We start from the raw sequence: 26,589 nt of genomic DNA, 5'->3' as shown, positions 1-26,589 counted from the left end.
TTACCACCTTTGAGGGGAGGAGCTTAAGCTCAGGGTAACCTCATGTAGTAAGGGAAAAACAGTATAAATACCACTGAGCAGCTCTGGAGAGGCACCTTCTGCACTGCTCACCTGGGCAGAGGAGGCTTCAGAAAGCTGCCAAGGCACCATCTCCAGGAACTCCCAGCACGCAGGTAAGCGTACGCTCACTGGTGGACTTCCATGTTAACTTGCTTGGAAAGAAACTTTAATAATTTAAATACTTGAGTTTTCTCAAGTATTAGAAGTATTAAAGTGATTTAAAAAAATGGGTTTCTACTAAAATGCACTCAGAAAGTTCTTTTTGCATCAGTCTATAGATGATAGTCCTAATAAAACCATATTGTAAAAATTTGCCCTAATCCGAATTTCAGTGTATTTTGAAACTATTAGATATTTCAGGCTATGTCAAAGATCCTGGATTATTTAATACAGACATCCAATCCTAATTTGTTTCTTTTTCTTTAGGTAAATCAGGTAATCAAGTGAAAATAAAATGATTTACCTAAAGAAAAAGAAACAAATTAGGATTGGATGTCTGTATTAAATAATCCAGGATCTTTGACATAGCCTGAAATATCTAATAGTTTCAAAATACACTGAAATTCGGATTAGGGCAAATTTTTACAATATGGTTTTATTAGGACTAAGTCTTAGTTATTTTTGGAATATATATATTCACATAACTAAAAAATGATCTCTCATTTATGGCACATATTAAAAATATACAGGATAGGTTAAAAAAGTAGATAACTGTATAAAGAACTCATCTGTGAAACATGAGAAAAATAAGTTAATAACAATGCTGTATAAAGTTATTCTTTCCTGTTTTTCAGAATCCATCTGAGAATATGCTGCCACAAACACCCATTTTGCTGCTAGTATCCTTGAACTTGGTCCATGGAGTGTTTTACGCTGAACGATACCAAACGCCCACAGGCATAAAAGGCCCACTACCCAACACCAAGACACAGTTCTTCATTCCCTACACCATAAAGAGTAAAGGTAACCTGAACTGTATATTTTGCTCTATTAACAAGTTGGTTGTTGCTTTCTATAATCTTAATAATCTCTTTAACAAAATGCATTTAACTTCGGTGTTATTGTCAAACTTCTGAATTAGCCCAAATTATTACAACAAAGTGATCCGTGAAAAAAGTAGAATAAGAATATCCAATTAGTAGAAAAGATATACTTGAAAATATAGTAGAAAGATATACCTGCAGAAAATTAGAACTTTTGTGTGTAGAAATTTTTTTCTCAGATGCCGTTTTTGCACAAATAACTGCATGTAATCCAGAAATCTTGATCTAATCAAAACTAATCAAGTTTAAAAATTTTAAGCTAAAAATAACTGCCAATTGTACAAAGAAGGTAGCTGGTTTATTTAGCTGAATACTTAAACATTTACTTTTAAAACTAATTCAACTAGCCCACAAAGAGATATAAAACCGAGTCTTATCAAAAAAATCTGATGCCCCCCCCCCAAAATGAACAAATATAATTATGAGAATTGTCAAGCAGGCAAATGAAACTGCAATTCTCATAGTTACTTATACATTTTGAATATAGTTTAGCGGTAAAATGCAGAGACTTAACTATAATGCATAAGCTGTGTGACCTGAGGTAAGTTACTTGTCCTCCCATGCCTTAGTTTCCTCATTTGTAAAATAAGGAGCAGCTATCTCAAGGGCTGCTGCGAAGTTTAAATGAATTAATACCTGTAAAGTGCTTTAAGTGTTGGTATTACTTCTACTACTACTTCTGTTACTCCTAGTTTTACTTCTACTACTTTTAGCTACTAATACAGCCTTCAATAAGTTAATTTTCTTCTTGAATCTGTTGCTTATCTGTCCAGTTTTCTTGGTTACTCTTTGAAGATTACTGAGATAATATATGTAAACCACTAAGGTTCTCAAAGAAGGGCAACTTCTAGGCCTCATATTCACTAATTTTATTTAATAGCAACTGACACGACTGCCTATAAAATATCTACAGAATAATATAAACTGACTGTAGGCTTCAAACTCCCTTTCCATAATTTTTTTAATTATATATTTTATACTGTAAATAAAGCTAAGGATATTTGTTATAAACTTTAAATATTATGCTTTTGAGAACAACCATTTTGAGCAATGAAACTTATAGAATTGTCTTTTTAAGAAGAAAGATGGAATTTAAAATATTTCACAAAAGGAAACTTAATATTTGAAAATAAATGCACAGGTATACAACCGATACTTTTGAATGTCTCAAAATATAAATAAAAAATTTAAAAGTTAAAAGCTAGTAAAGAAAAAAATAAAAGACAAAGGGACCTTCTGCTTTACTTGAAGCAACAAACACAATTTGAAATGCTATGACAAACAGCACTGGATTCAATAGTTTCCATGATCACAAAATCAGGCTTTTTAATACCTTAATAAGAGCATAACAAAGTCTTGAATTAAAAAGAAAATGCACTATTTTAGAAGGTTAAAAATACTTTGATCTTCTCTTAATATACACCATTATCTTGGCTACTATTGCAGAACAAATGAAAATATCTTAACAAATGAAAAGTTCAGAAGCTGTATTTAAACTACTAAATCCACCTTAGTCTCTTTTTTGATAGACACTCAACTACACTATCATCCATTGGCAGGCATTAATGCACCATAACAAACATAAAAGCCCACAGTCTATACAAGTAAAACATTAAGTTGATAACAGAAATTCAAACAGTTATTATATAATTCCTAGGCACATCTATCCAACACAGGTTAAAAAAGAGTTCTGTCAAAACATACTAAATTATGCTGCAGAGGATTCCACAGCTGGTGGGCAGATGCACGTGCCACATTCTGACACAACCAATCACAATTTCAGTTTGTGGCATTTAAAAAACTTAATAATAGTAAGTAGTCGTTTTACCTTGAGGATTGTGCCACCCTAATCTTGAATGAAGAAAATTTTTTCAGATGACAACCTACAAACAGGGGCTGTCCCCCAAGCATTCAATCGAAGTCAAATTCTTTCTTGCACTGAGAAGTTGAGGACCCATTAGGACAACATTCCAAGTGACAAAGTTCGCCCTGTCACTGGAGTTCCAGCCTCGGATGATGCCCAATGCATTCATTTCCATTGACTTGTTTCTATTCTTTAACAGTAAAACAGATTTCCAATCAGACTAAGACAATTATTTTTAGTGTGAACATGACCCTTATAATCAGATTCTGAAGCAAACCTCAATCTAACATAGTTGGCATTTTAAAAAATACACTATTTTATTCCTCCAACCCATTAAAAAATTCCTTATTTATTCCTTTATTTGCAATATATCAATATCCACTTGTACATAATATAATCATGTATGTACACTACAATCAATGAAATATTTAATATAAGGAAATCTTTTACATAAATTAATTTTCCTCACAGTCTTTTTCCTGATGTTATTTTCTGAAAATCCACGGGGAAACCTCTATGTATTTATTAATAAATGTTTTCAAATTGAAATATAACTCTAGTACAAAAAATACCTAAATCTAAAACAACTATTTCCCTATTTCGGCATATCTATTTTAATGATTTGCTCTGCATTTATATATACCAAACGTTTTCCAAATCTCAGAAATATCTCTACCCTGTGCTTTCCCCATACTTGTGGCCCAGCAGCATTTTTCACATCACAGGCACTATGATTTTTAGTTTAAGTTTAGTTTATCAGGTCAAGTGAACTCACAGCTCTATGAAATCAAACAATATATATTTGTATTTAGGTAAGTACTTTAATACTATTTTATGTACCTCACCTATTACGTCTAATTCTCTAGTTCTTTGTTTCAATTTTAAGTCAATAATGGAAAGTATAAGAGCTCAGAGTATATTCTGAGGTAAAAGTAAATCAACCAAAATCTAACCTGTGTTCAGCAGAGGCATGGCAGATGTAAATCAGCATTAATTCTGTTTCTCTTTTATGTCTGACAGGGTAGCTTTGGGAGGGAAAATTTTTATAGTTCTTAAAACATTTTCTCACTTATTCTGCACTAGTCTTTTTCTGCCTTTTCTGTACATGATTTTCCCAAAATAAATGTACTAAATTTACCTCCACTGCACTTATTCTAGAGGAATTCTTCAATCCTAGCTCATTTTCATGAATCACTGTCATGGGATAAAAGTATTATGGTAGCCATGGTTTTGTGAAACCATCTTTTCCAACAGAGGTTTTTAAAACAATACAAAACATATAATCTAAAACCATTTCAGACTGTTCTGTCTACATGGAATAAATGACGCTGAAATATTGTGTCCCAATTCATATTTTGAAAGGCAATGATTCTCTTTAATGTCACTAACCATCCCCTTCTATGGGTGGGTGTGTTGGGTGTGTCTTTTAGGTATAGCAGTAAGAGGAGAGCAAGGTATTCCTGGTCCACCAGGCCCTGCTGGACCTCGAGGGCACCCAGGTCCTTCCGGACCACCAGGAAAACCAGGCTACGGAAGTCCTGGACTCCAAGGAGAGCCAGGGTTGCCAGGACCACCAGGACCATCAGCTGTAGGGAAGCCAGGTGTGCCAGGACTCCCAGGAAAACCCGGAGAGAGAGGACCATATGGACCAAAAGGAGATATTGGACCAGCTGGCCTACCAGGACCCCGGGGCCCACCGGGACCACCTGGAATCCCTGGACCGGCTGGAATTTCTGTGTCAGGAAAACCTGGACAACAGGGACCCACAGGAGCCCCGGGACCCAGGGGCTTTCCTGGAGAAAAGGGTGCACCAGGAGTCCCTGGTATGAATGGACAGAAAGGGGAAATGGGATATGGTGCTCCTGGTCGTCCAGGTGAGAGGGGTCTTCCAGGCCCTCAGGGTCCCACGGGACCACCTGGCCCTCCTGGAGTGGGAAAAAGAGGTGAAAATGGGGTTCCAGGACAGCCAGGCGTCAAAGGTGATAGAGGTTTTCCAGGAGAAATGGGACCAATTGGCCCACCAGGTCCCCAAGGCCCTCCTGGGGAACGAGGGCCAGAAGGCATTGGAAAGCCAGGAGCTGCTGGAGCCCCAGGCCAGCCAGGGATTCCAGGAACAAAAGGTCTCCCTGGGGCTCCAGGAATAGCTGGGCCCCCAGGGCCTCCTGGCTTTGGGAAACCAGGCTTGCCAGGTCTGAAGGGAGAAAGAGGACCTGCTGGCCTTCCTGGGGGTCCAGGTGCCAAAGGGGAACAAGGGCCAGCAGGTCTTCCTGGGAAGCCAGGTCTGACTGGACCCCCTGGGAATATGGGACCCGAAGGACCAAAAGGCATCCCAGGCAACCATGGTCTCCCAGGCCCTAAAGGTGAGACAGGGCCAGCTGGGCCTGCAGGATACCCTGGGGCTAAGGGTGAAAGGGGTTCCCCTGGGTCAGATGGAAAACCAGGGTACCCAGGAGAACCAGGTCTCGATGGTCCTAAGGGTAACCCAGGGTTACCAGGCCCAAAAGGTGATCCTGGAGTTGGAGGACCTCCTGGTCTCCCAGGCCCTGTGGGCCCAGCAGGAGCAAAGGGAATGCCCGGACACAATGGAGAGGCTGGCCCAAGAGGTGCCCCTGGAATACCAGGTACTAGAGGCCCTATTGGGCCACCAGGCATTCCAGGATTCCCTGGGTCTAAAGGGGATCCAGGAAATCCCGGTCCTCCTGGCCCAGCTGGCATAGCGACTAAGGGCCTCAATGGACCCACTGGGCCACCAGGGCCTCCAGGTCCAAGAGGCCACTCTGGAGAGCCTGGCCTTCCGGGGCCCCCTGGGCCTCCAGGCCCACCAGGTCAAGCAGTCATGCCTGAGGGTTTTATAAAGGCAGGCCAAAGGCCCAGTCTTTCTGGGACGCCTCTTGTTAGTGCCAACCAGGGGGTAACAGGAATGCCTGTGTCTGCTTTTACTGTTATTCTCTCCAAAGCTTACCCAGCAATAGGAACTCCTATACCATTTGATAAGATTTTGTATAACAGGCAACAGCATTATGACCCAAGGACTGGAATCTTTACTTGTAGGATACCAGGAATATACTATTTTTCATACCACGTGCATGTGAAAGGGACTCATGTTTGGGTAGGCCTGTATAAGAATGGCACCCCTGTAATGTACACCTATGATGAATACACCAAAGGCTACCTGGATCAGGCTTCAGGGAGTGCCATCATCGATCTCACAGAAAATGACCAGGTGTGGCTCCAGCTGCCCAATGCCGAGTCAAATGGCCTGTACTCCTCTGAGTATGTCCACTCCTCTTTCTCAGGATTCCTAGTGGCTCCAATGTGAGTACAACCCACAGAGCTAATCTAAATCTTGTGCTAGAAAAAGCATTCTCTAACTCCACCCCACCCTACAAAATGCACATGGAGGTAGGCTGAAAAGAATGTAATTTTTATTTTCTGAAATACAGATTTGAGCTGTCAGACCAACAAACCTTCCCCCTGAAAAGTGAGCAGCAATGTAAAAACGTATGTGAAGCCTCTCTTGAATTTCTAGTTAGCAATCTTAAGGCTCTTTAAGGTTTTCTCCAATATTAAAAAATATCACCAAAGAAGTCCTGCTACGTTAAAAACAAAAACCAAAAAGCAAACAAACAAAAAACCATCATTAAAAAAAAACAGACACAGAGCTCTAAGTTATGTGAAATTTGATTTGAGAAACTCGGCATTTCCTTTCTAAAAAAGCCTGTTTCTAACTATGAATACGAGAACTTCTAGGAAACATCCAGGAGGTATCATATAACTTTGTAGAACTTAAATACTTGAATATTCAAATTTAAAAGACACTGTATCCCCTAAAATATTTCTGATGGTGCATTACTCTGAGGCCTGTATGGCCCCTTTCATCAATATCTATTCAAATATACAGGTGCATATATACTTTTTAAAGCTCTTATATAAAAAAGCCCCAAAATATTGAAGTTCATCTGAAATGCAAGGTGCTTTTGTCAATGAACCTTTTCAAACTTTTCTATGATTGCAGAGAAGCTTTTTATATACCCAGCATAACTTGGAAGCAGGTATCTGACCTATTCTTATTTATTTAACACAAGTGTGATTAATTTGATTTCTTTAATTCCTTATCGAATCTTATGTGATATGATTTTCTGGATTTACAGAACATTAGCACATGTACCTTGTGTCTCCCATTCAAGTGAAGTTATAATTAACACTGAGGGTTTCAAAATTTGACTAGAAGTGGAGATATATTATTTATTTATGCTCTGTACTGTATTTTTATATTGCTGTTTAAAACATTTAAGCTGTGCCTCACTTATTAAAGCACAAAATGTTTTACCTACTACTTATTTACGATGCAATAAAATAACATCAATAGATTTTTACGCTGAATTAATTTGAAAGCAGCAATTTGCTGTTCTCAACCATTCTTTCAAGGCTTTTCATTGTTCAAAGTTAATAAAAAAGCAGGACAATAAAGTGATGGGTGGCTTTTACAATTGTCATGGATATGTCCCTATATTGAGGATACATCTTTATTCAACCACAGACTCAACCACTCAGTGTTGACTGTGAAGAGGTACCCACAAAACCACATGCAATCTGAGTCACGGTCAAGGGCTGATGACTAGGGATAAAAAAATGACAAAATCACCCCAAAATTGTAATTTTCTCCTGGAAGGGAAAGAAGCAGGTGACAGAGAAATATGCAGTTTGAACAAATATTCTGCAGTTACTATTTATTGTCTTGACATGTTTTTAGTTATAACATTTAAAATTGTTTTGATGGCTTGAATTACATTTTAAAAAGGCAAGCAATTTTTTTTTATGTCAATCAAAAGGCAACATTTTTTCCAAGCTGAAAAATACTACTCTTGAGCATCCATCATCCTATTAGTTGAATCAGGACAATGTGGCTCAAGTCACTGAGGTAACATACTATAAAGGTATCTATTTACTCCTTAGAAGCAATCTTGTCTAATCCAAGCAAAGCTGTGATTGGAAAGGTAAAACTCTGGGCTCAAGATTGGTAATATCTCTGCCCTCACTCTGGGTCAGCCAGTTTTGTTCCTTAAGCAACAAGAACAAAATTTCTGCCGGCAGACATTTTGCCCACCTGTCTATAACTACTACACTAATGGTTACAAGTCACCAACCCTCATGCCCAAGCCATGAAAAAGCAAAACTGGACTTCAATTCTAGGGAACTCACAGAATGACCCTCGTGGCAGGCATGGTAAAGGCGAGTGTAACAGCACAGCTTGGAATATGGGCAATTATAGCCATGAAAGAAGCACAAATAAAAGGACCTCTGAAAATGTAGGCAGAACCAACTTTATAATAATATTTAAGCTCAAATTAAATCCTAAGTAAGATACATAGCAAAGTACCTACTTTCCAACTAATTCACTAGACAAACATAGCTTAACAAACATGTATTAGAAGGCCCCTCTTCAAGATACTCACCCTTAAAAGCTGACATTTTATAATTGTGTTGTATAGCAGCAACTATATCCTTCCAAAAATCAAATGTTTTTTGACCATTGTTCTGCTGAAAAAGTAATTCCAAATGTAACAAATGCAAGAATTCAGTTTTTAAGCATAGTGAAAAATGCTGGCAAACAATTACAATGCAGATAGTCCTTGACTTAAGATGGTTAGACTTATAATTTTTTTATTTTATAATGGTGCAAAAGTGATGAAGATTCACTAGAAACTTAACTTCAAGTACCCATACAACTATTGTTTTTCACTTTCAGTACAGCATTCAATAAATTACATGAGCTATTCAATACTTTATTACAAAATAGGCTTTCTTTTGATGACTTTGCCCAACAGTAGGCTAAGGGAAGTGTTCTGAGTATGTTTAAGATAAGCTAGGTTAAGCTATGATGTTCAGTAAGCTAGGTGTATTAAATGGATTTATAGTATTTTTGACTTAACGATGGGTATATCAGGAAAAAACTCCATCATAAGTTAGGGAGCATCTGTATTACTATATTCTGATAGAAGTTTATATTTTACAAAACATAATAACATTATCATTCTTCTAAATGTGATTTTAAAAAGAAATCTTCCATGAAAATCACTGCTACATATACACATACATATTACTAAATATTAATATAGCTCATATAGCCCAAATAAAAATTTCCACTCATTATAAAGTCTAAAAATTATAGAATATTTTTAAACACAGCAAATTCACAGTGTTATATAATTTCTGGGATATCAGAATGTGTTACATAACATACTATGGCATCAATGGGACTAAGAACACTGATGCCCTAAAACCCCAAAAGCTAGTTACTTTAGAATTCAGTGCACACTTAACCTGAATTTCAATATGAAAGAGCTGCAAGTCTCAACAGAAGAGATGAATGAGGTTCCAAATCCAAAATGTAAATTTTTTTCATTAAGATTTTTTTTAATCAGAAAGCAAATAAACATTACATTAAAATACACAACCCTATGATCTTTCGCTTCCTTGGAAACGTTAACCAGTAACCTATCTAAACAAAGACAGACTATCAGATATTTATATCTAATTATACAAACTCCAAAATATTTAAAGACTGATACACTTTGCTTGTAGTAACTACCAAATGAGAAACTAACTCCATCTTGTATTAGTAAGATTTCTACAAACATACCCAAACTATTGCTCAATGGAAACTTTCACAACACATAAATGTAATTCTGATTCACAAATAAAGCATTACCTGTGCTCTATTGTCAAAATGATAGTAATTATTATTATTATTATTATTATTTTGAGATGCAGTCTCGCTGTGTCGCCCAGGCTAGAGTGCACTGGCGTGATCTTGGCTCACTGCAACCTCCGCCTCCTGGGTTTAAGCAATTCTCCTGCCTCAGCCTCCCTAGTAGCTGGGACTATAGGTGCACGCCACCACATCCAGCTAATTTTTGTATTTTTATTAGAGATGAGGTTTCACCATATTGGCCAGGCTGGTCTCGAACTCCTGACCTTGTGATCTGCCTGTCTTGGCCTCCCAAAGTGCTGGGATTACAGGCGTAAGCCACTGCACCTGGCCTGGAAAGTAGTTATTTTCAAAAGACATATGCATAAAGGAAAGTGATTCTGACATATAAATCTGTTTTATGTTCATAGGTCTTAAGTCCTAAGAATAAACTAGTATAACCAGAGATCTATTTAATCTTGATATACAGTATAAAAGAAAAAATTTATATTCATTAAATGATGCTCAAAATGGTGAATTTTTAAATTTCATCCAATTTTTTTGCTTTTATATTATTTAGAATGCTTAAAGACACACTGAATTTTCTTAATCACCTTTAACTTTTTTATTTTGCTAATGAAACTATTTATTCTGCTAAAGAAAATGTTTTTTCCAGATGCAAGTTCTGTATTTCTTTTCTTTTTCTAAACTTTTGCCCCCTCTGCTGGAGAATAGGTTTATTTTTCCTGAGAGAAAAAAAAAGGTCACTGCTACTTAATTTTCCAAAAATATTTGAACCAAATTCACCATGTTTTTCTTTCCCAGTCAGCTCTGAAACCACAAAGAAGAAACTAAGCAAAATCACAACTCAGAAGCAATATATAATTAGGTCCTCCAATTTATGACTGACTACATATCATAGTTTTAAAAAATGAGTCCCCACTTACTTTTGTTAAATAGTCCACCACCCTGGCACACAGAAGAGCTCCTGGCAGGTCAAAGTAGTTGTCATAAAAGTAATACTTTCCTAAAAAAGAACAAAATTTTAAACTGGGAACAACATAATGCTGCATGTATGTGAAATACACAGGAATATGGCTGAAGAGACACTAGATTTTGTTTAATTATCTGAAGAAGCCTCCATTTCAATTCAAAGTGGCACCATTATTGGCTGTCATTGTCTTTTAAGAAAGATTTAAGCTCTGAGGGCACCACAAGAAAGTTAAAATATGGTATCTAGAAGTTAAGCATTGTATTCGAAGACATTTTAGTCATCTTAAAGAATGTAAAAACTAAAAAGAGTATATGCAAAAAATAAAATAGAATATGAAAAAGCCATATGATGTTATCTGTGTCACTGAATTTCAAAACAATCAATTTACCTAACCCTGGAGTACCATGAAGTGCTCCACACAATAGTGCTTTTTCAGATTAGTTGGCTGACCCCTCCTAGAGTACTGCATTCTATTTTTATGCCATTTAAGACAAATTTCAGTATAATGTGAAAAAAACTGGAGTGATAAGTAGAATATAATCACGCCATGTGAAGACACAGTGTGCTTAAAAACTGTAGAGTATAGGACAGGTACATTCCAAAATTTCGTGGAAGAGAGGGATTTGGTTTATTCTCTATGACCTTAAGGTAGAATTACATTTGAGCCCTTCTTTGGCACATGTGACTTTTGGATCTGCTGTCCCTGAACAGACACTTTTGATGACCCATGTCACATCCCCTTGGCCTGTGTCTGATTCCAGCCACTGCTATGCTAATAGCACCATCCCACCTTGGCATAACTGTGTCGATTCTCTTTCTCCCAAAGGCTCTGGAGCCCGTGTGGCAAACTTCACACTTAGAACAGGTTCAGGAACCAGTAAAAGAATGCCCTGCTTCCTGTTCCATGGACAGACAACTCTGGGAGGTATTGTCTGAGCTTCTCCTTGGAAGTCCCAGTGGAGTCCAGCAATCATTGTTCCTTCCATGTCTTATCCTCTCATTCCCTCACTCCTGACTACTGGGATCAGGAGTAACCACTCTGCTTTTGAGGGAACCCAACCTCATACAGTTCCCTAGAGAACGCTTGATACAAAGAAGAATCAAAAAGAACCAATACGTAAAGCCAGATTTTACATTAATAAGGTGCTTGAATACATCATTATAATCGCCTGATTTTGATTCCCCCCATCCTCTCATTTGTAAGCTATGTATATGAGGTTATGGAACACACTTGTCTTGTTCTTTAGCGTTGACTGGGCACAGTGTTCAGCATATTCTAAGCACTCAATAGATGTTTGCTGAATGAAAGAATGAGTAATCCAATAATCAAATAGATTACTTTGGAATGCAGAAGTATTATAAGGAAATTAGAAGAAAACCACATGCAGAAGCCAGGGTTCTGTTCCTCTGAATATTGTTTTCTGCCTCTTACTTCTTCCTGTAAATTTATTTTAAAATGTATTAAAAAAATCAAAGTTTTCTTTCTGTTAGTTCACAAAATGGCTGTGCCAGTTTGTGTCCATTCCCTCAGTTAAAAATATTTTGGTTGATACAGTCTTTCTGTTTTTCATTGTTTCACAGCTTGAATTGTTAGGGGAATCTCCCAGGCTGTTTTTAATTCCTAAGAAAGGTTAGGATGGCTTTGCCAGTGTGAAGAACCAGTGATTTGGAAGAAAAGGAAGACGATATGCCATGTGCTTTTCTGCCTCTGCTTTGCTATGCTGTAAGACTGCATGACACTCCGGGACTCCCAAGACTTAGGACAGCGGGCAAAGCTTCCCGAGGTTCATTAATCTGCACTTTGTCATATCGCTTGGCCTGACACCAGACTGACCCAACTTCATGGCCGGCTGTCTCAGGCACTGTTGGAGCAGGAAGCATCCCAGCATTGCCAGTTACATACCCTTGCTTTTCTCTTCCCATTCTTCTTCCTTTGTGGGTACTAATAGATGAAATTCAGTCTAAGAGTTGAACTACTGATTTTGAGTAAGGGTTGTGTTCTAATTAAATAATTCAGGGGGAACCTAATGAGAAGAGCTCATTGGTTTTCACCCACCATGCAAGAGGCTAAGGTCATTTGACTGTTGAACTTGGGCTGAATGTCTGCTGTGTGGACACAAGGGCTTGTTCAGCCTTGAGTTGTTAACTGGGCCAGGCTGCTTGGAATGCCTCACCCAACACCCAAACTCTGATACTATACCACATGAAAGCTTCAACATCCACCTCTGTATAGAAGAGACAGCTCATTGCTAATGAAGTGATTAGTGAGCCCAGTTCAACAAAACAAGCCTCTGAAGCAAGATCAAGTCCTATAATCATTAAGTTTCACACAGAGAAAAACTGCTCCCCAAGAAACTACTACCAACCCTACTCCCTTTGTTTTAGTGGCCATGGTAGAATGGCAAAGGAAGGACTGAGGGGAAGGGAACAATTTATGTTAACAAAGGTTCTCACTTCTGCAAAGGTGGTATTATCTCCACTCAAAGATGAGAAAACTGATGCTAAGAGTGACTTAGTACCAGAGTCACTTTATCCAGTAAATAACAGAGCCAATATGATCCAGGACTGCTTGGCACTAAGCCCCTTGTGATTTCCACTAGACCAAGCCGTTTCTGCATAATCTACCATTTGGGGAAGATAAGTTCAAAGGGATTTGCCCTCTGGAGATTAGCTGGCAAGGAACACTGTTCTTATGTTAGGTCAACAACCTGAAAAGAGATTATCAAACAAGTTGTCATTAAACATCTCTACATCCCTCAGTGCTTTAAATTTCCTAAATGTACTGAGAGGGAATGTACTTTACAACTCTGTTCTTAACTCTGAGGATTAATATACTTAAAGGTAGAAGAAAGCTACAAATATAGAATCAACTGGAGTTCCTGAAAATAAAGGACTTATTTGGCAATATTTACCAAAATTTTAAACCTGTATATCTTTAGAGCAAGTATACTTCTAGGAGTTTATCCTAGATATATGTATGAAAGTGCAAAATATACATTCATGAAAACATCACCACAGGCTTGTTTGTAATGGTGAAACACCAGATACAACATAAATGTCCATTGCTAGGAGCCTGATTAAATATATCATGATACAGGCACTGAATTGCAGAGCATCCCAGCATTTAGAAGAACTAAGTGTACCTAGTGTGTGTGTGCTGATGCCAGAATCTCCAAGATGTAAATTGAAAAGAGCAAGGTAAATGCATAATTCCTTTTGTATACCTTTAAAAAATAGTACAGGAGTTGAAGACAATTACTATTCCTTCTATTCATTTCTATAATATTTAAATTTTCTAACCATGTGCTGAGATTAATATTTAATGTAAACAAACTTTTACTGGGCTGTGGAATCACAGGCCATTTTTTTCCTTCTTTCATACTTCTCTACATTTAAAAAAACTCATATTATTTTTTAAAGGCATTAGCTCTCCCTCATTTTGCAAAAACAATAGGCCTCTATTATGTGTCACAACCTGACCACTGGGCACCTGGATGGGAAACACTTCCCTAACTAACCCAAGTAGGAACAGATAAACTCCCGGGACCATCCTCAGAAGGCTCCTGACCAAGTAAGTGCCAGACGAAGCTACTGATTCCAAGAGGTAGCGCTCTCTAGTGGGCGAAACAGTGAGTAAACAGATGTGTTTCACTGAGTGAATGCTCTTTTAACAGCTGGGTATTTTATTCTTTAAAATACTCTGGATTCTTAATGAATTTCAGAGTGAAACACTTAGCTATGTGCCTGGCTTTTCCAGGAGAGGGGAAGAGCCTGTTTACACCTGCCAGCATCTGGAGAGACAACAGCAGTTCTCAACCATCATTTGAGTAAAAGGCTTTCCTCCCATCTGACTTGATAGGTATACAAAGGCATTCTATATCTAACCCCAACGTGAAATCTTAGTTTCTCCTATCAACTAATTTTATCAAGAGCACTCATATTTCCTGACATTTTCAGCTCACTATAAAAACAAACAAGCAAACAAAACAGAACTCTCAAAAGATAGCAAATGTAACAAAGCAAACACAATAGGAACAAGGAGTAACTGCAACTATTTTCAGGTTACTGTATTATTCTCTGAAGGAGAAAAGGTGCAATTCAATATTGTAGTGTGGGAGAAAACTGCAAAATGGTAAAAAAAATTAGAACAAATGAAAAAACTAATAATTAGGATTTTTAATAAGATCTGTTTATAAAAACATTTAACTATTCCCTATTAATTATGCACATCTATGTCTATAAATCATTTCTGAAAAATCATTTCATGTTTACCCATGGTGAAACTCTTTAAAGGCGGTAGAAAATAAAAATAATTAAAATCATCTGGAAAACAGGAAAATAAGAGACAAAGGCAGATGATACTAAACTGGCAGTAACGAAGATAATCATAGAAAATAGGAGTGGTAGGTAATGTGAATGCATGGAGAAATCAGAGATGGAGAAAGAAAAGTAAGGATTGAGGACAAAACAAAACTGATAAATACAGGACAACTAAGGATTGTATTATTTCTAAGTGCTAATCTTTAAACCAGAACAAGTACAGGTAAAAGGACTGCCAATAAAATCTTCTGTGAACAGTATTTTGAACCATCTGCCAAATAGAAGTCAAATACCCTTGGAAAAAATATATCCTATTGCTATAAAGCTGAAGCTGCTCCCTTTGGCATCTTGTCCAGCAAGGGAAACGGGGGTCTTCTTTGTCCTGACATCAAAGGGGGAAACAAAACAAACAGGGAGCGGATGGTGGAGCTGCCTCATTTGAGTCATACCTGAGCGGCAAGCCATTCCAGTGTCCGACAAGAAGTGCTTCCACTCTTTCTTGCCATATGCCTCTGCCAGCACCTCTGGAGTCATCATCTTGGTGCCATGGCTTGCCCTGATTTTGAGAGAGGATGCACATTGCTCATTAATGGTTCCCTTGAATGCCCCTTCCTCTATCATTGTGACTGTTGATCCCTGTTGCCACTGGAGCTAACAAATACATATGTATTTTTTCTGTTTTCAACTGGGTGCCTCCCTGTTTAGGATTCTGTAAAGCATTTCTATGGGCAGCTGTAGCACTTCCCTGCTTTAATCCATCAAGTAGCAGGTGATTAGGAGATACTCACTCTGAGGTCAACACTGGATAAGATACCACCCTTTTTTAGAGAAGTTGTCGTTTAACTACGCAAATAAGATGAACGTACCTGGAACAATTAGAAAACAACTGTGTGGATTAGTGGGAAGCTGCTTCTGGCAGCACTAGAGAAAGAGCAGTAGGTACCAGAATCAGAGCATAAGTCCACTGGGCCCACAGGAGGCACAGGAAGCACCTGGCACTCACAGGTGGATGATTGTGAGCATGCAGGACTGTGAAGACAAGATGAGGAGCAACCTGCCCACTCAAGGACACAGCATGGCTAAAACCACATAGGGAAATCGAAGAGGAAGCGGAAAAACAGAGCAACATGACAAGAAAGTAGGTATTTTCTGTGCTCAAAATACTGCCTTTGTCCAGTTAAGAGAATCCTATGCTGTAGAGAAATATGGTAGTTCCCCCTTATCCAGTTTTGCTCTCCCACAGTTTCAGTTACCTGTGGTCAACCTAGGTTGAAAAATACTAAGGGACTAATTCCAGAAACAAACAATTCTTAAGTTTTAAACTGCATATCATTCTGAGTTCTATTGTTATATTTTATATTTTCTTACTGTATCTATTAAACTTTATCACTGGAAAAGACATAGTACATATAGGGATACGTACTATCCGTGATTTCAAGGAACCACTGGGGGTTTTGGAAGACAATCTCCGAGAATAAGGAGGGACTACTGTAGTTGAAATGTTAATGTAGTTCATTATAGGAACTAGTTGAAATGTTAATGTAGTTTATTATGAGAAATTATAATGATTGAGAGTATTATTCTCTTGGTATTATAATGTACCAACAAAATAATATGAAGGAAAAAAGAAATAAAATAAGAAAAGCAAATGGGGGAAAATCACAAATGGGCTCCTTTTTATAAAGGGGTTAACATTTTAGAAAGCTATATGTAAAGATCAAAGAATCCCGAATGGGAAATATGATCAGAGAAGGAATCTACTATATTGGTTGAAAGAAAGCATCAAGGAGGTATGCTAATAAATTCAGGAGAAACTAAAGGTTAGCCAGGACTTGGATGGAGAGAGACAGACCTTGTAGGAGGGGTACTGGGACAGGGACAGACAGATAGAACAAAGACAGAAAGAAACAAAATTGTAGAAAGCTTTTCATTCTTTTAACTGTGGTTGAAGATAGCCAAGAACACTGTGAGAATCTGACAGTAGAGTTAAAGGTCATGGACAAAGCTGCATTTATACATACCCTCTCTCTCAATGCCTGAGAAATAAACATGGAAACAAACTACAAAATACCAAAGGTGGGGCTACACCTGCTCTAGTTAGATGCACCTTAGGGGAAGGTTGGGGGAAAGTGTGAAGGGAGTTTACATCATGCAAAAAGAATGATGCATCAAAAGAGAGTACATATTAGGGGTCTGGGAGTTCTCTCCTTTGATTCTGATCCTGTTTGTGTATGTAATAAATGGTATAGCTTCATGGCCATGTTGACTTGCCTGTACTGTTAGTACCAGAGGAAAAACAGATGCTCCCTCCCTGGTGCCCTGTGAGAGACAGAGCAGTGATAGCAGCTGCTTCTGGACTGCTTGACATACCCTCAGCAACAGTTGAGAGACTGGGCCCACTCAGAGAGGAGAGAAGTAAAGAAAGTCAGCCTGGAGTGTGGGAGGAGGAAGAGGTTGATGAGACTTGGAACAGTCCAGAAAAACTTCCAAAAGGAGCTAGGACACAACATGATCCCTGCATGATAGGGCCAAATTTGGATAAATGGAGAAAGAGAGGGTGGTGGGTATAGATCACCAACCCCTACCCAATACCCATTCTTTCTTCCTTAACAAAAAAGAATCCCAATTTCATTTTAGGCAGCTACACAGTCAGCTAAAACAGTATAATTCCTGGGCTCTTTTGCCAGAACAGGTAGTCAATGAGATGTAGCAGGTTATAAACTTTCTATTGTATGTCCTACAAATATTTCTAATGAGGTAAACATAAAGGAACTAGACCTTTAAATCTAATGCTCACAAATTCATATTTAAATGACTTAAACAATTCATACAAAGACATGTAGGCAGACAATCTGTCATCTGATTAATTAAAACAATCATATTTAACCCACACTGTAAGGGTCATATGCCACTCAGTAATAAAGTGTCTCAGAGAAGGTAAAGTTTTGACTTCACAAATAAGTTTTATTACCTAAGAACAGTGCCATTATTTGCAAGTTTAAGGAAGTTCCCATCTTCTAGATCCAATGCCAAACCTTTGCAACTGAAATAGGAAAGTTTGATTATCAATCAATTCATATATTTAGCTAACCTAAGAAATAACAACCTATATTTTCCAAACATCATAATGCTAAAAAGGGATTCTGCCACCCAGGAGAATGGTATGTTAATCACACAATTAAGAATATCTAAGAACTGTAAAATTAAATATCTATCACTGAGCAGGTATAAAAGGAAAATTGTTATATAGGTAAACAAGGACAGCATATTTAGTTTGTAAAATCTTTAGGCTTTTCAAAAGATAAATCTAAAACTCAAAAGAGAAAAAAAGAACCTGAACATCATCCCATGACTGTTAAAATGTACAAATGTTTTCCATTAAATAAAACACACATACACACACACACACACACACACACACACACACACATTTACATTCTACAAGTCAAGCACTTAGCCAGTCTTTCCTTCACTCTAGAATTCATCTCAATTTAGGTCAGGTTACAAGAACTTGCCCTCTGGACAAGGCATATTATTGAAAACCACTATGGCCGGGCGCGGTGGCTCATGCCTGTAATCCCAGCACTTTGGGAGGCTGAGACGGGTGGATCACGAGGTCAGGAGATCGAGACCATTCTGGCTAACATGGTGAAACCCCGTCTCTATTAAAAATAGAAAAAATTAGTCAGGTGTAGTGGCAGGCGCCTGTAGTCCCAGCTACTCAGGAGGCTGAGGCAGGAGAATGGCATGAACCCGGGAGGCAGAGCTTGCAGTGAGCCGAGATTGCGCCACTGCACTCCAGCCTGGGCGACAGAGCCAGACTCTGTCTCAAAAAAAAAAAAAAAAAAGAAAGAAAGAAAACCACTAAAACAAAGTCAAATACTAAGTTTTAGCTCCTTTACTGTAAAAGACTTGTAGGATTTGGGGAGAAAGGTGAGTACAGATTCATTATTATGAATAATAAAAGCAAAATGGTATAATGGCTACCAAATACCAAGGGAATTAAACAAAAAATGACAGGGTACTTTAGAAGGATTATTTACTTTTGTTCAGGGTAAAATTTCCAGAGTCAGTAATTTCATATAGTAACATGTTACTGTTTCTTCCTTTTACAAAAATGATACATCAAAAAAGACTAACCAAATATCAAAAGAATGCATACTAGATCAACATAATGTAGGTATTTTTCATGTGGTTTAGTATTGTTATTGATTTTATTTATTTATTTTTTTGGAGACAGGATCTCACTCTGTAGCCCAAGCTGGAATGCAGTGGCATGATCAACGGCTCACGGCAGCCTGGACCTCCTGCGTTCAGGCAATCCTCCCACCTCAGTCTCTCCAGTAGCTGGAAATACAGGCACGTGCCACCTCACCTGGCTAATTATTTTTTATTTTTTGCAGAGTTGGGGTTTTGTCATATTGCCCTGGCTGGTCTACAACTCCTAGACTCAAGCAATCCACCCACCTCAGCCTCCCAAAGTGCTGGAATTACAGATGTGCCACCACACCTGCCTGGCCTGATTTTAAACTGAACAATTTAAAGTGGTTTAGGATATTTGTTTGTTTTGTTATCTAAATGAGGAAGACAAAGGAAGCTTTGGGAAGTTGAGAGTCCTAACCCAGAAAGAGAATTCCCAGTAAGACTCTTAAGAATGTCTTTTCATTCCTAAGACATTTAGGAACTAAATGACAGAAAACCAATCGTCCTAATTCAGACTTACTCAAAACGTGATGATTCCTCCTTTTCTCTTATAGTTCTTAAAGGATAGTAAACCAAACCTTTTTCTTTAAAGATGTAAATTTTAGAAACAGTTCTTACTAACCTCTAAAACTATTATGACAAACTTAAACTATAAGAAAATATCCAAATTAGTCACATAAACTCTTAGCTTATTTTCACATTTAATTAGGCAAGTCTAAACTTGTTTAAAGTAGAAAACACTTTAATTCATTAAATACAAAACTTTTAATATAGAAGGCATTTGTCCTTTGACTCAATCTCACATTTCACATTCTATCTTCTTAGAAGAGAAAGCATTACAGTTTTATCAGGAACAATTAGACCCATAGGAAATGTGCAGACTTAAAAAAAAAAAAAAAAGAACTTACCAGAAATCCCAATCCTCTGGGGTCACATTGAGCAATTCCTTATCGTACCCTTTCTCCTTAACTAGGAACTGGGCAAAGCTATTATAAATGAGCTGCAAATAAGGGGAAGAAAAACAGATTAAATATAACACCTACTATTCATTCCTAATGTCACAGACCTAAAACCCTAATGGAATTGCTGATGGGGGCAGGTAGGAGGAAGGAAATATCTGTAAATATCTGTAATTGTGAAGTTCTGCAGTTTAATTCCCCTTCACAAACAATTTATCATCCCCTGCATGCCCCAGGTAGCTGTCTCATTCAAAATTATACCGTCAGCATACAATTATACAACCAAAGACAATTATTAACCCTACTCCTGAATTCTAATGGGTTGGAGATCATAATTTAAGACTTGACAAAGCTTTTTAAACTTATTTAATATATCACTAAGATGATAAAGATGATGACCACTCTATCCATCCATCCTTGGTCCATTCTGGCCAGAAAGGCCCCATGTCAGGAAAATACATATGGGGACCAGGAAGGTGATCTAAACGAGTCATGATGCCTATATCAGATACAGGTAATCACTCTTGTTTCTCCACACACACATACACAAAAACCATTAAAAAAAAAAAAAAAAACTAAAGACAAAGGACAAAGAAAGCCTCTGGAAGCAAGTACAATAATTACAATAATAAATACTCTGTTGATTGCTGACAGATCTTATTTCTCAACAACAAAAAATGCTAGGTTTTTGAGTAAAATATCTGGTTTTTAAGTGCTGGCTAACTTTAAAAGAACTGTACATACCAAACAAAAAGTGCACACACGGTAGAGGGCCCAACCTTATTCTACCTCGAAGTCTTCTTTGGCCAGTGTCGGGTACACTTGAGCCTGAGCAGAACAGTGGTCTGAGTCAAACTGCACAGTGTCCAAAAGGACACACTGAACAACCTGACCCTTCTTCTACAGATATTAACCCACAACAGGTTTCGATAACATGTCATACTTTCAGGGAGAAGAGGGAGGCAGAGGAGCAGGGGAAATCTCTCCTGGGTAGTGAGGTTTACACTGATACTTAGATGCAGCAGTTCGCTGGGTGAATGCAGAGGGAATGGGGGGGCAACTCAGGTTCAGAAACTGAGGGGCCTGCACACAGCTGGAGTAGGGGTGGCGGGGTCTGAGTGTCAGGATATGAGCGTGGAGAAAGCAAAGGCTCCTTGTCAAATGTCAAATCAAGTTGCTCCCTGTCATAAAGCTAATTAAAATCACTACACATGTACTTCCATCCAGTGCAATGTGACCTTATCCAGGTCAACTGTTAATTGAACCACATTATGCTAACACTATATATCAACAGTTCTCAACCCTGGTGGTGATTCAGAACCATAGGTGACACTTCTTAAAACTACCCAGAGCTTCCAAGCATACAGGGTAGAGAGGGCCCTCTCTGATGCACAGAGAACACTGAAAACCACTGACCTGCATGTTTTACAGATTTTTATTCAATCATTAAAAGGAAAAAAGCAATAAAAAATACACTGAGTCACTCTGTGGTACAAAGTACTATGGACAACAAAAAGTCCACATCATGATCCTGCTTATAAGAAACCAGTGCTGCAGGGCTAACAGATGTAAAATGCTTAGAGCAGAGCCTGGCACACCAGCAAATCCAATTTAAGTATTTGCTATTATTATGTTGTATGCTGCTAAAAACAAAACAAAACAAAACAAAAAAACAGAAAACAAAAACACTGCCCTGATGGGTAGCGCTTGCCCATCTCCACGGTGTAAATATTCCCAACATGGCCTGTTTCAAGCCACCAACAGCAGTTTACCTGCTTGCACAATTCCTGAATAGTTAACAATTGGCTTTCACAAGCCCCTAAGAGCCAGCTATTGTACACCTTAGACTTGCCTCTGGTTGAGGCACTTTTGAGTTTCTCCAGTTATTCAAGTGATTAGTCTTAAGATACAGGCATGTAACACTCGAATTCTCCTGGAAGAAAGGAGCCCTTTCCATCAGAGATGCCAACAGGCACAGCCACAGCTGTGTTCCTTACCTTGTGGAGGAGATTTTTCTGTAACAGGAGAGAAGAGGGCCAATGGACAAGGAAGAGAAGCAGAGAAAAGCAGTGTGAAGAAAAGCAGGGGCATCTGTACTCTGAAACCCCTGGTCTAGGCAGAAGCCTTCTTGCAGTTTGTCCTTAAGAGTACGCTGAGTCTCTCTAGAAGCCTTCATGGCACAGGGCTCTCCATGACATTCCTCTCCCAGCCTTAGCTGTCATCACCTCACAGTCTCTCAGGACTAATAATAATACATATTCTATAGCAGTTGCCAATTGGTACCCTGTGGTCCATAAGCAGCCTACAAATTATGTTTGGTTCCCACTTAAGGTTACCAGATAAAATTTAAAAATGCCTAGGTAAATGTGACTTTCAAATAAAAAACAAATAATTTTTTTTAGTATAAGCATGTCCTATGCAATATTTGGGACCCCACTCTCCCACTCACACATCTACGTTAACTGACTGGTATCAGACTTCTGAGCCTGCAACCTTGGGAGAAACCATGTGTCATCCTCTCTTCTAGAATGCCTTTCCTGAGGCCTCATGTGAGGGGGACACACTCAGTTCTGTGTTTGCACAACTCTGTGCAGTTGTTAAATGCCTACAAAACTAAAAGGAGAGGCACTCACAGCTCTCCATGATGCAGTCCCCACTGACTTCTCCACCATCTTCTCCTGCAACTTGCCACCTTTTGCTTGCACCCAGCAGTTCCTGGTGCTGTTGCTCACCTCGAGGTTCTGGCCTTTACTGTAACTCCTCTGGGTGAAGCACTCTTCTCCACCTCCTCATCTGCCAGCTCCAGGCCTTTCCTCTGTGTTTTAGGGCACCATACAGACAGCAAGGTGGGAAGAAGCAGAAATCCACAGCCGGACTACCTTGCTCAGTTGCCCTGGATACACTTTCCTTCTGTGCCCCGTTGCTTGATGCTCTCTTAACAGTGACTGTGGTGATAATATCTACCTCACAGGGACGTTGTAAGGATTAAATCCATTCACATAAGCAGCATGCTTATTAGAATCATGGCTGTATCATATTCTGTTATTAAAATACCTATTATTACTTCAGTCTATTTATTGAGTCCAGTATGTGCCCAGCACTAAGCTCGGCACACAGAACACACAAGAAACTGTCACAGATACTGATGGAGCCATCACGCTGGGCTCTAGGGGAAGTCCAACAAGTAAACAGGAAGTGTTAATATCATGCGGCATGTGCTATGAGGAATGAAGGGTTTTGTGGAAAACTGAAGGTGGGCTTAGAGTGGAAGGGCAAACTTTAAGGGCCAAAAAGACTTCCTAAGGGGAACGATGTTTAAGATGAGGCTGATGGGATGAAGAGCTTCTGTGCAGAGCAAAGAGGCCCTCCAGGCACTGTTGGCAGCGTGCAGCAAGACCCAGGTCATACTATCCACCGCAGGGGACCAAGACTAACTCTTCAGCATTTTTGCCTACTGTGTAAGGCTGCCTGGAGGCCTGCGTGTTGATCTCTGTATCCTCAGCTCTAGCATGGTGCTCAGCACACTGTGGGACTTAAAAAAAAAAAGATTTCCACACCAAACATGATCCAAAACTCAATAGGTTACTGTTTTCAAGCTTTAAACATCACTTATTCTTCAGGTTTGCAGTAAAAAAACCTCTTGTCTTTGAGAATCTTATATTCTGAAATTTTATGATCACCTATGGACAACACTAGCCCTAACATGACAGTGCTTTAACAATATTCCCTCCAAAAGAAGGTAACTAAAGAGGAAACACACAAAACTGTGAACCAGGAAGGATTCGAAAGACACAGAGGGAAGGAAAACATGTATCAAAGACCTAGGGGAAGCAGTGGCCAAAGAATCAAGTAGTAAAAAAGCCTTCTTAATTCTCAATATGACTAAGGAAACCAGACCTGTAAGGTAAGAAAGCAGGAAAGTATAACAGCAGAAAAAGGACACTTAAAAAAAATTTAGCATCTGGGCACAGAAAACACACGAGAAATTCAGGCAGCCACTCTTTTTTGACGTTTAACGTGTACCAGAACTGGCGGGTGCAGGGACATTACCATAATGCGGCACAGCCCTGGCTGATGTCTGCACCAGTGATCTAGAGTTCTACCCATAAACTGTGAGGTTTCTAAATGGTTTGGGTGGTAACCATAAAAGCAAACACTTGTCTTTGCCAAGGTACTATTCTAAGCATTATACATCTCTTACTCATTTAATCCTTGCAACAATCTTGTGAGGTAAATCCAATTATTAGCTCCATTTTACAGATGGGGAAACTGAGAAGCAGCACAGGTTAAGTAACTTGCTCGAAGTCACAGAGCTAGTAACAGTGGAGCTGGTGTCCTAAGCTAGGCAGTCTGGCTGAGGAGTCCTCGCTTTCACCACTGTACTCATAACCAGCTTTTTTTCTGTCTGGATGCTTAGAGCTTGGACTAAAAAAATCTGGTAACTTTTCAAAATTAGTTTCCTTGGGAATTGGGAAACCAAAGGAATAGTGGAGGGAGGGCAATTAATTTGAGCGTACAGGTCTGGAAGTATGCATACTCCATGTCCCCCTCCCTCAGGGCACAGTGAGGACCCAAACTTTGCAGACTGTTGGTAGGACTGGAATGTATTCAAAGTGCACGGAGCACGTAGTCGATGCGCAATAAATATTTATTTTCTTTTCTTGATAGAAGGTAAAATTAGGGCTAAGATCTTAATGACTTTTCAACTAGTGTTCCTTCCAATACACTACACTATATACTACCCATCTCTCCCAGATTGCAGTTTAAACACTGATGGGTGGTTGATCGTGCAAATAGAAAAATGCAGCCAAAAAAAAATGCAAGTCCCAAATCAAGTGGCTGTGTCCACAATCAGCTGGTGTCCAGAAAGACATGCAGAGAAGTTCCACGACGTGGGATCTTCAAGGACAGCCCCAGTGCCCCTGACCCCGCCCCTCCTCTGCCCTAGAAACCACCGATTCCCCAGCCCGATCTTGCGCAGTTTGCCCCTCCTTCGTTCTTTCCTACCCCCTCTCAACATTAGCTAACAGCTGAGCTAAATGTGCCGGTCCCCACCGCACCGGCGCGGAGCGGAGGCTGCACACTTCCGCCCCTTCTCGCCGCTGGAGGCCGCGCTCTGCGGAAAGACTCGGCCGCCGCAGGCCCCCGGCAGCGTTCGCCGCTGCCCAAGCCTGGAGGAAACTCAAGCCCCAGCCGCCATGGAGGTTGCGCTCAGTGCGCCCCGGGGAGCCCGCGCCACTCACCCGGGCGCTCTCGGGCAGGTTGTAGCGACACAGAGTGTGGTCCAGGTCGAATCCGACCACGTCGCAGGCGGCCAGGGAGAAGTGCTGAGCCATGGCTGCGCGGGGAGCACCGGGGAGCGCCTCGGCCGGGAAGGGTGCAAGGAGCTGGCTGGCGGGACGCTGCGGGACAGGACCGGGCCGGACGCAGCGGGGCGGGGCTGCGGCTGCCAGGGCACCCGGCGCGGCAACCTCTCCCGCCTCCCGCGCCCTCGAGCACCGCCCCTCGATACGCTTAGCCCCCGCCCCTCGCGCGGCCGGCGTTCTGCGCCGCCCAGAGTCAGGTAGTCAGCTCGCGTCCTCCTGGTACCCCAGTGCCGGCGTCTCCTGATCTGTCCCGCAAGCCTAGGAGCCCAGAAGGCAGTAGGGGGTCCAGGAGCGGTGCCGCTGCTGCACAACTGAGACCTGTAGGCACGTAGCCCTTCCCGAGGGCTACCACAAAATTAACCGGGACTGTCCATCGCCTCAGGGCGCCTCGGAAACCAGGAGATCATGAGGTTAGACCTGACCTTTTACACCTGTGTGCGGAATAGTAAGATCATGGAAAAAATTCATCCGCTAATATCCCTCTGACCCAGTTAGCCTACAATTTGGAAGGTCTTTTCGCCCACGTGATCTTTGATAGTGGTTTAAACCAAAAACTTTGTATTCCTTGGTTTCCTAAGTGGTAAAATGGAAGAGAGACCTTTCACCATTTCATACTCTGGAGTGCGTTAGAAAATAAATGTATCAGACATCGTGAAAAACCATTTTGCAAGATGATACTGGTTATGGAAACCAATATTGGTTATTACTTGATAATCCTATTCTGTTATTGTAATGAAGAATTTTCTATGAAAGGACATCAGAAACTTCATAGAAATATATAGAGCATACTACAGAAAAAGAAAACTTTTGCAAACCAGGTTTAAGGTTTATAGAGCACAAAATGTTTTGAGTGACATTTGCTTAATTCTCTCAAGAACTGTATAACTACTACCATTTTAGATGCAGAGAAAGTTAATCCATTATATACAATGTATGCCTTAGGGCATTTAATTCTCTTCCTGATTTCCGGATGTGAAGAATTAGCACTTTGAGATCTTTATTACATAGTGCCTCATTTTAAAAAGAAAATATAAATCTATTATGTTTGAGTGCTTCAGTTTTCAATTTAAAGGAACAGTGTGTCTAATG

General features: G+C 39.6%; 2 protein-coding genes across 2 annotated transcripts in view; one reads left to right on the top strand and one right to left on the bottom strand.

The window, feature by feature from the left end:
* NT5DC1 (5'-nucleotidase domain containing 1) overlaps positions 1–25,754 on the bottom strand; it is a 144,321-nt gene extending 118,567 nt beyond the window's left edge. The window contains exons 1-6 of the mRNA XM_030809593.1: positions 25,378–25,754; positions 20,084–20,175; positions 17,944–18,015; positions 15,422–15,528; positions 10,606–10,685; positions 8,424–8,508 (exon numbers count right to left, since the gene is read on the bottom strand). Coding sequence (XP_030665453.1) covers positions 8,424–8,508; positions 10,606–10,685; positions 15,422–15,528; positions 17,944–18,015; positions 20,084–20,175; positions 25,378–25,470 — 529 coding nt within the window. The 5' untranslated portion in view covers positions 25,471–25,754. The remainder of the gene's footprint in view (positions 1–8,423; positions 8,509–10,605; positions 10,686–15,421; positions 15,529–17,943; positions 18,016–20,083; positions 20,176–25,377) is intronic.
* Positions 100–7,454, top strand: COL10A1 (collagen type X alpha 1 chain). The gene is made up of 3 exons (XM_003255601.2): positions 100–173; positions 855–1,023; positions 4,398–7,454. Exons 2-3 carry the CDS (start codon positions 870–872, stop codon positions 6,284–6,286), a joined length of 2,043 nt encoding a protein of 680 aa, XP_003255649.1. The 5' UTR covers positions 100–173; positions 855–869; the 3' UTR covers positions 6,287–7,454.
* Positions 25,755–26,589: the final 835 nt, after the last annotated feature.

The sequence above is a fragment of the Nomascus leucogenys genome, chromosome 3 (genome assembly GCF_006542625.1).
Source record: "Nomascus leucogenys isolate Asia chromosome 3, Asia_NLE_v1, whole genome shotgun sequence".
Classification (NCBI taxonomy): domain Eukaryota; kingdom Metazoa; phylum Chordata; class Mammalia; order Primates; family Hylobatidae; genus Nomascus; species Nomascus leucogenys.
This window is presented reverse-complemented; position numbering and strand designations above follow the sequence as displayed.

Bases quoted from the DNA above. Each gene is read 5' to 3' on its own strand.
- COL10A1 (XM_003255601.2), top strand. From the start codon at position 870: ATGCTGCCACAAACACCCATTTTGCTGCTAGTATCCTTGAACTTGGTC. The intron at 1,024-4,397 runs GTAACCTGAACT...TGTGTCTTTTAG, and splicing joins CTACACCATAAAGAGTAAAG to GTATAGCAGTAAGAGGAGAG.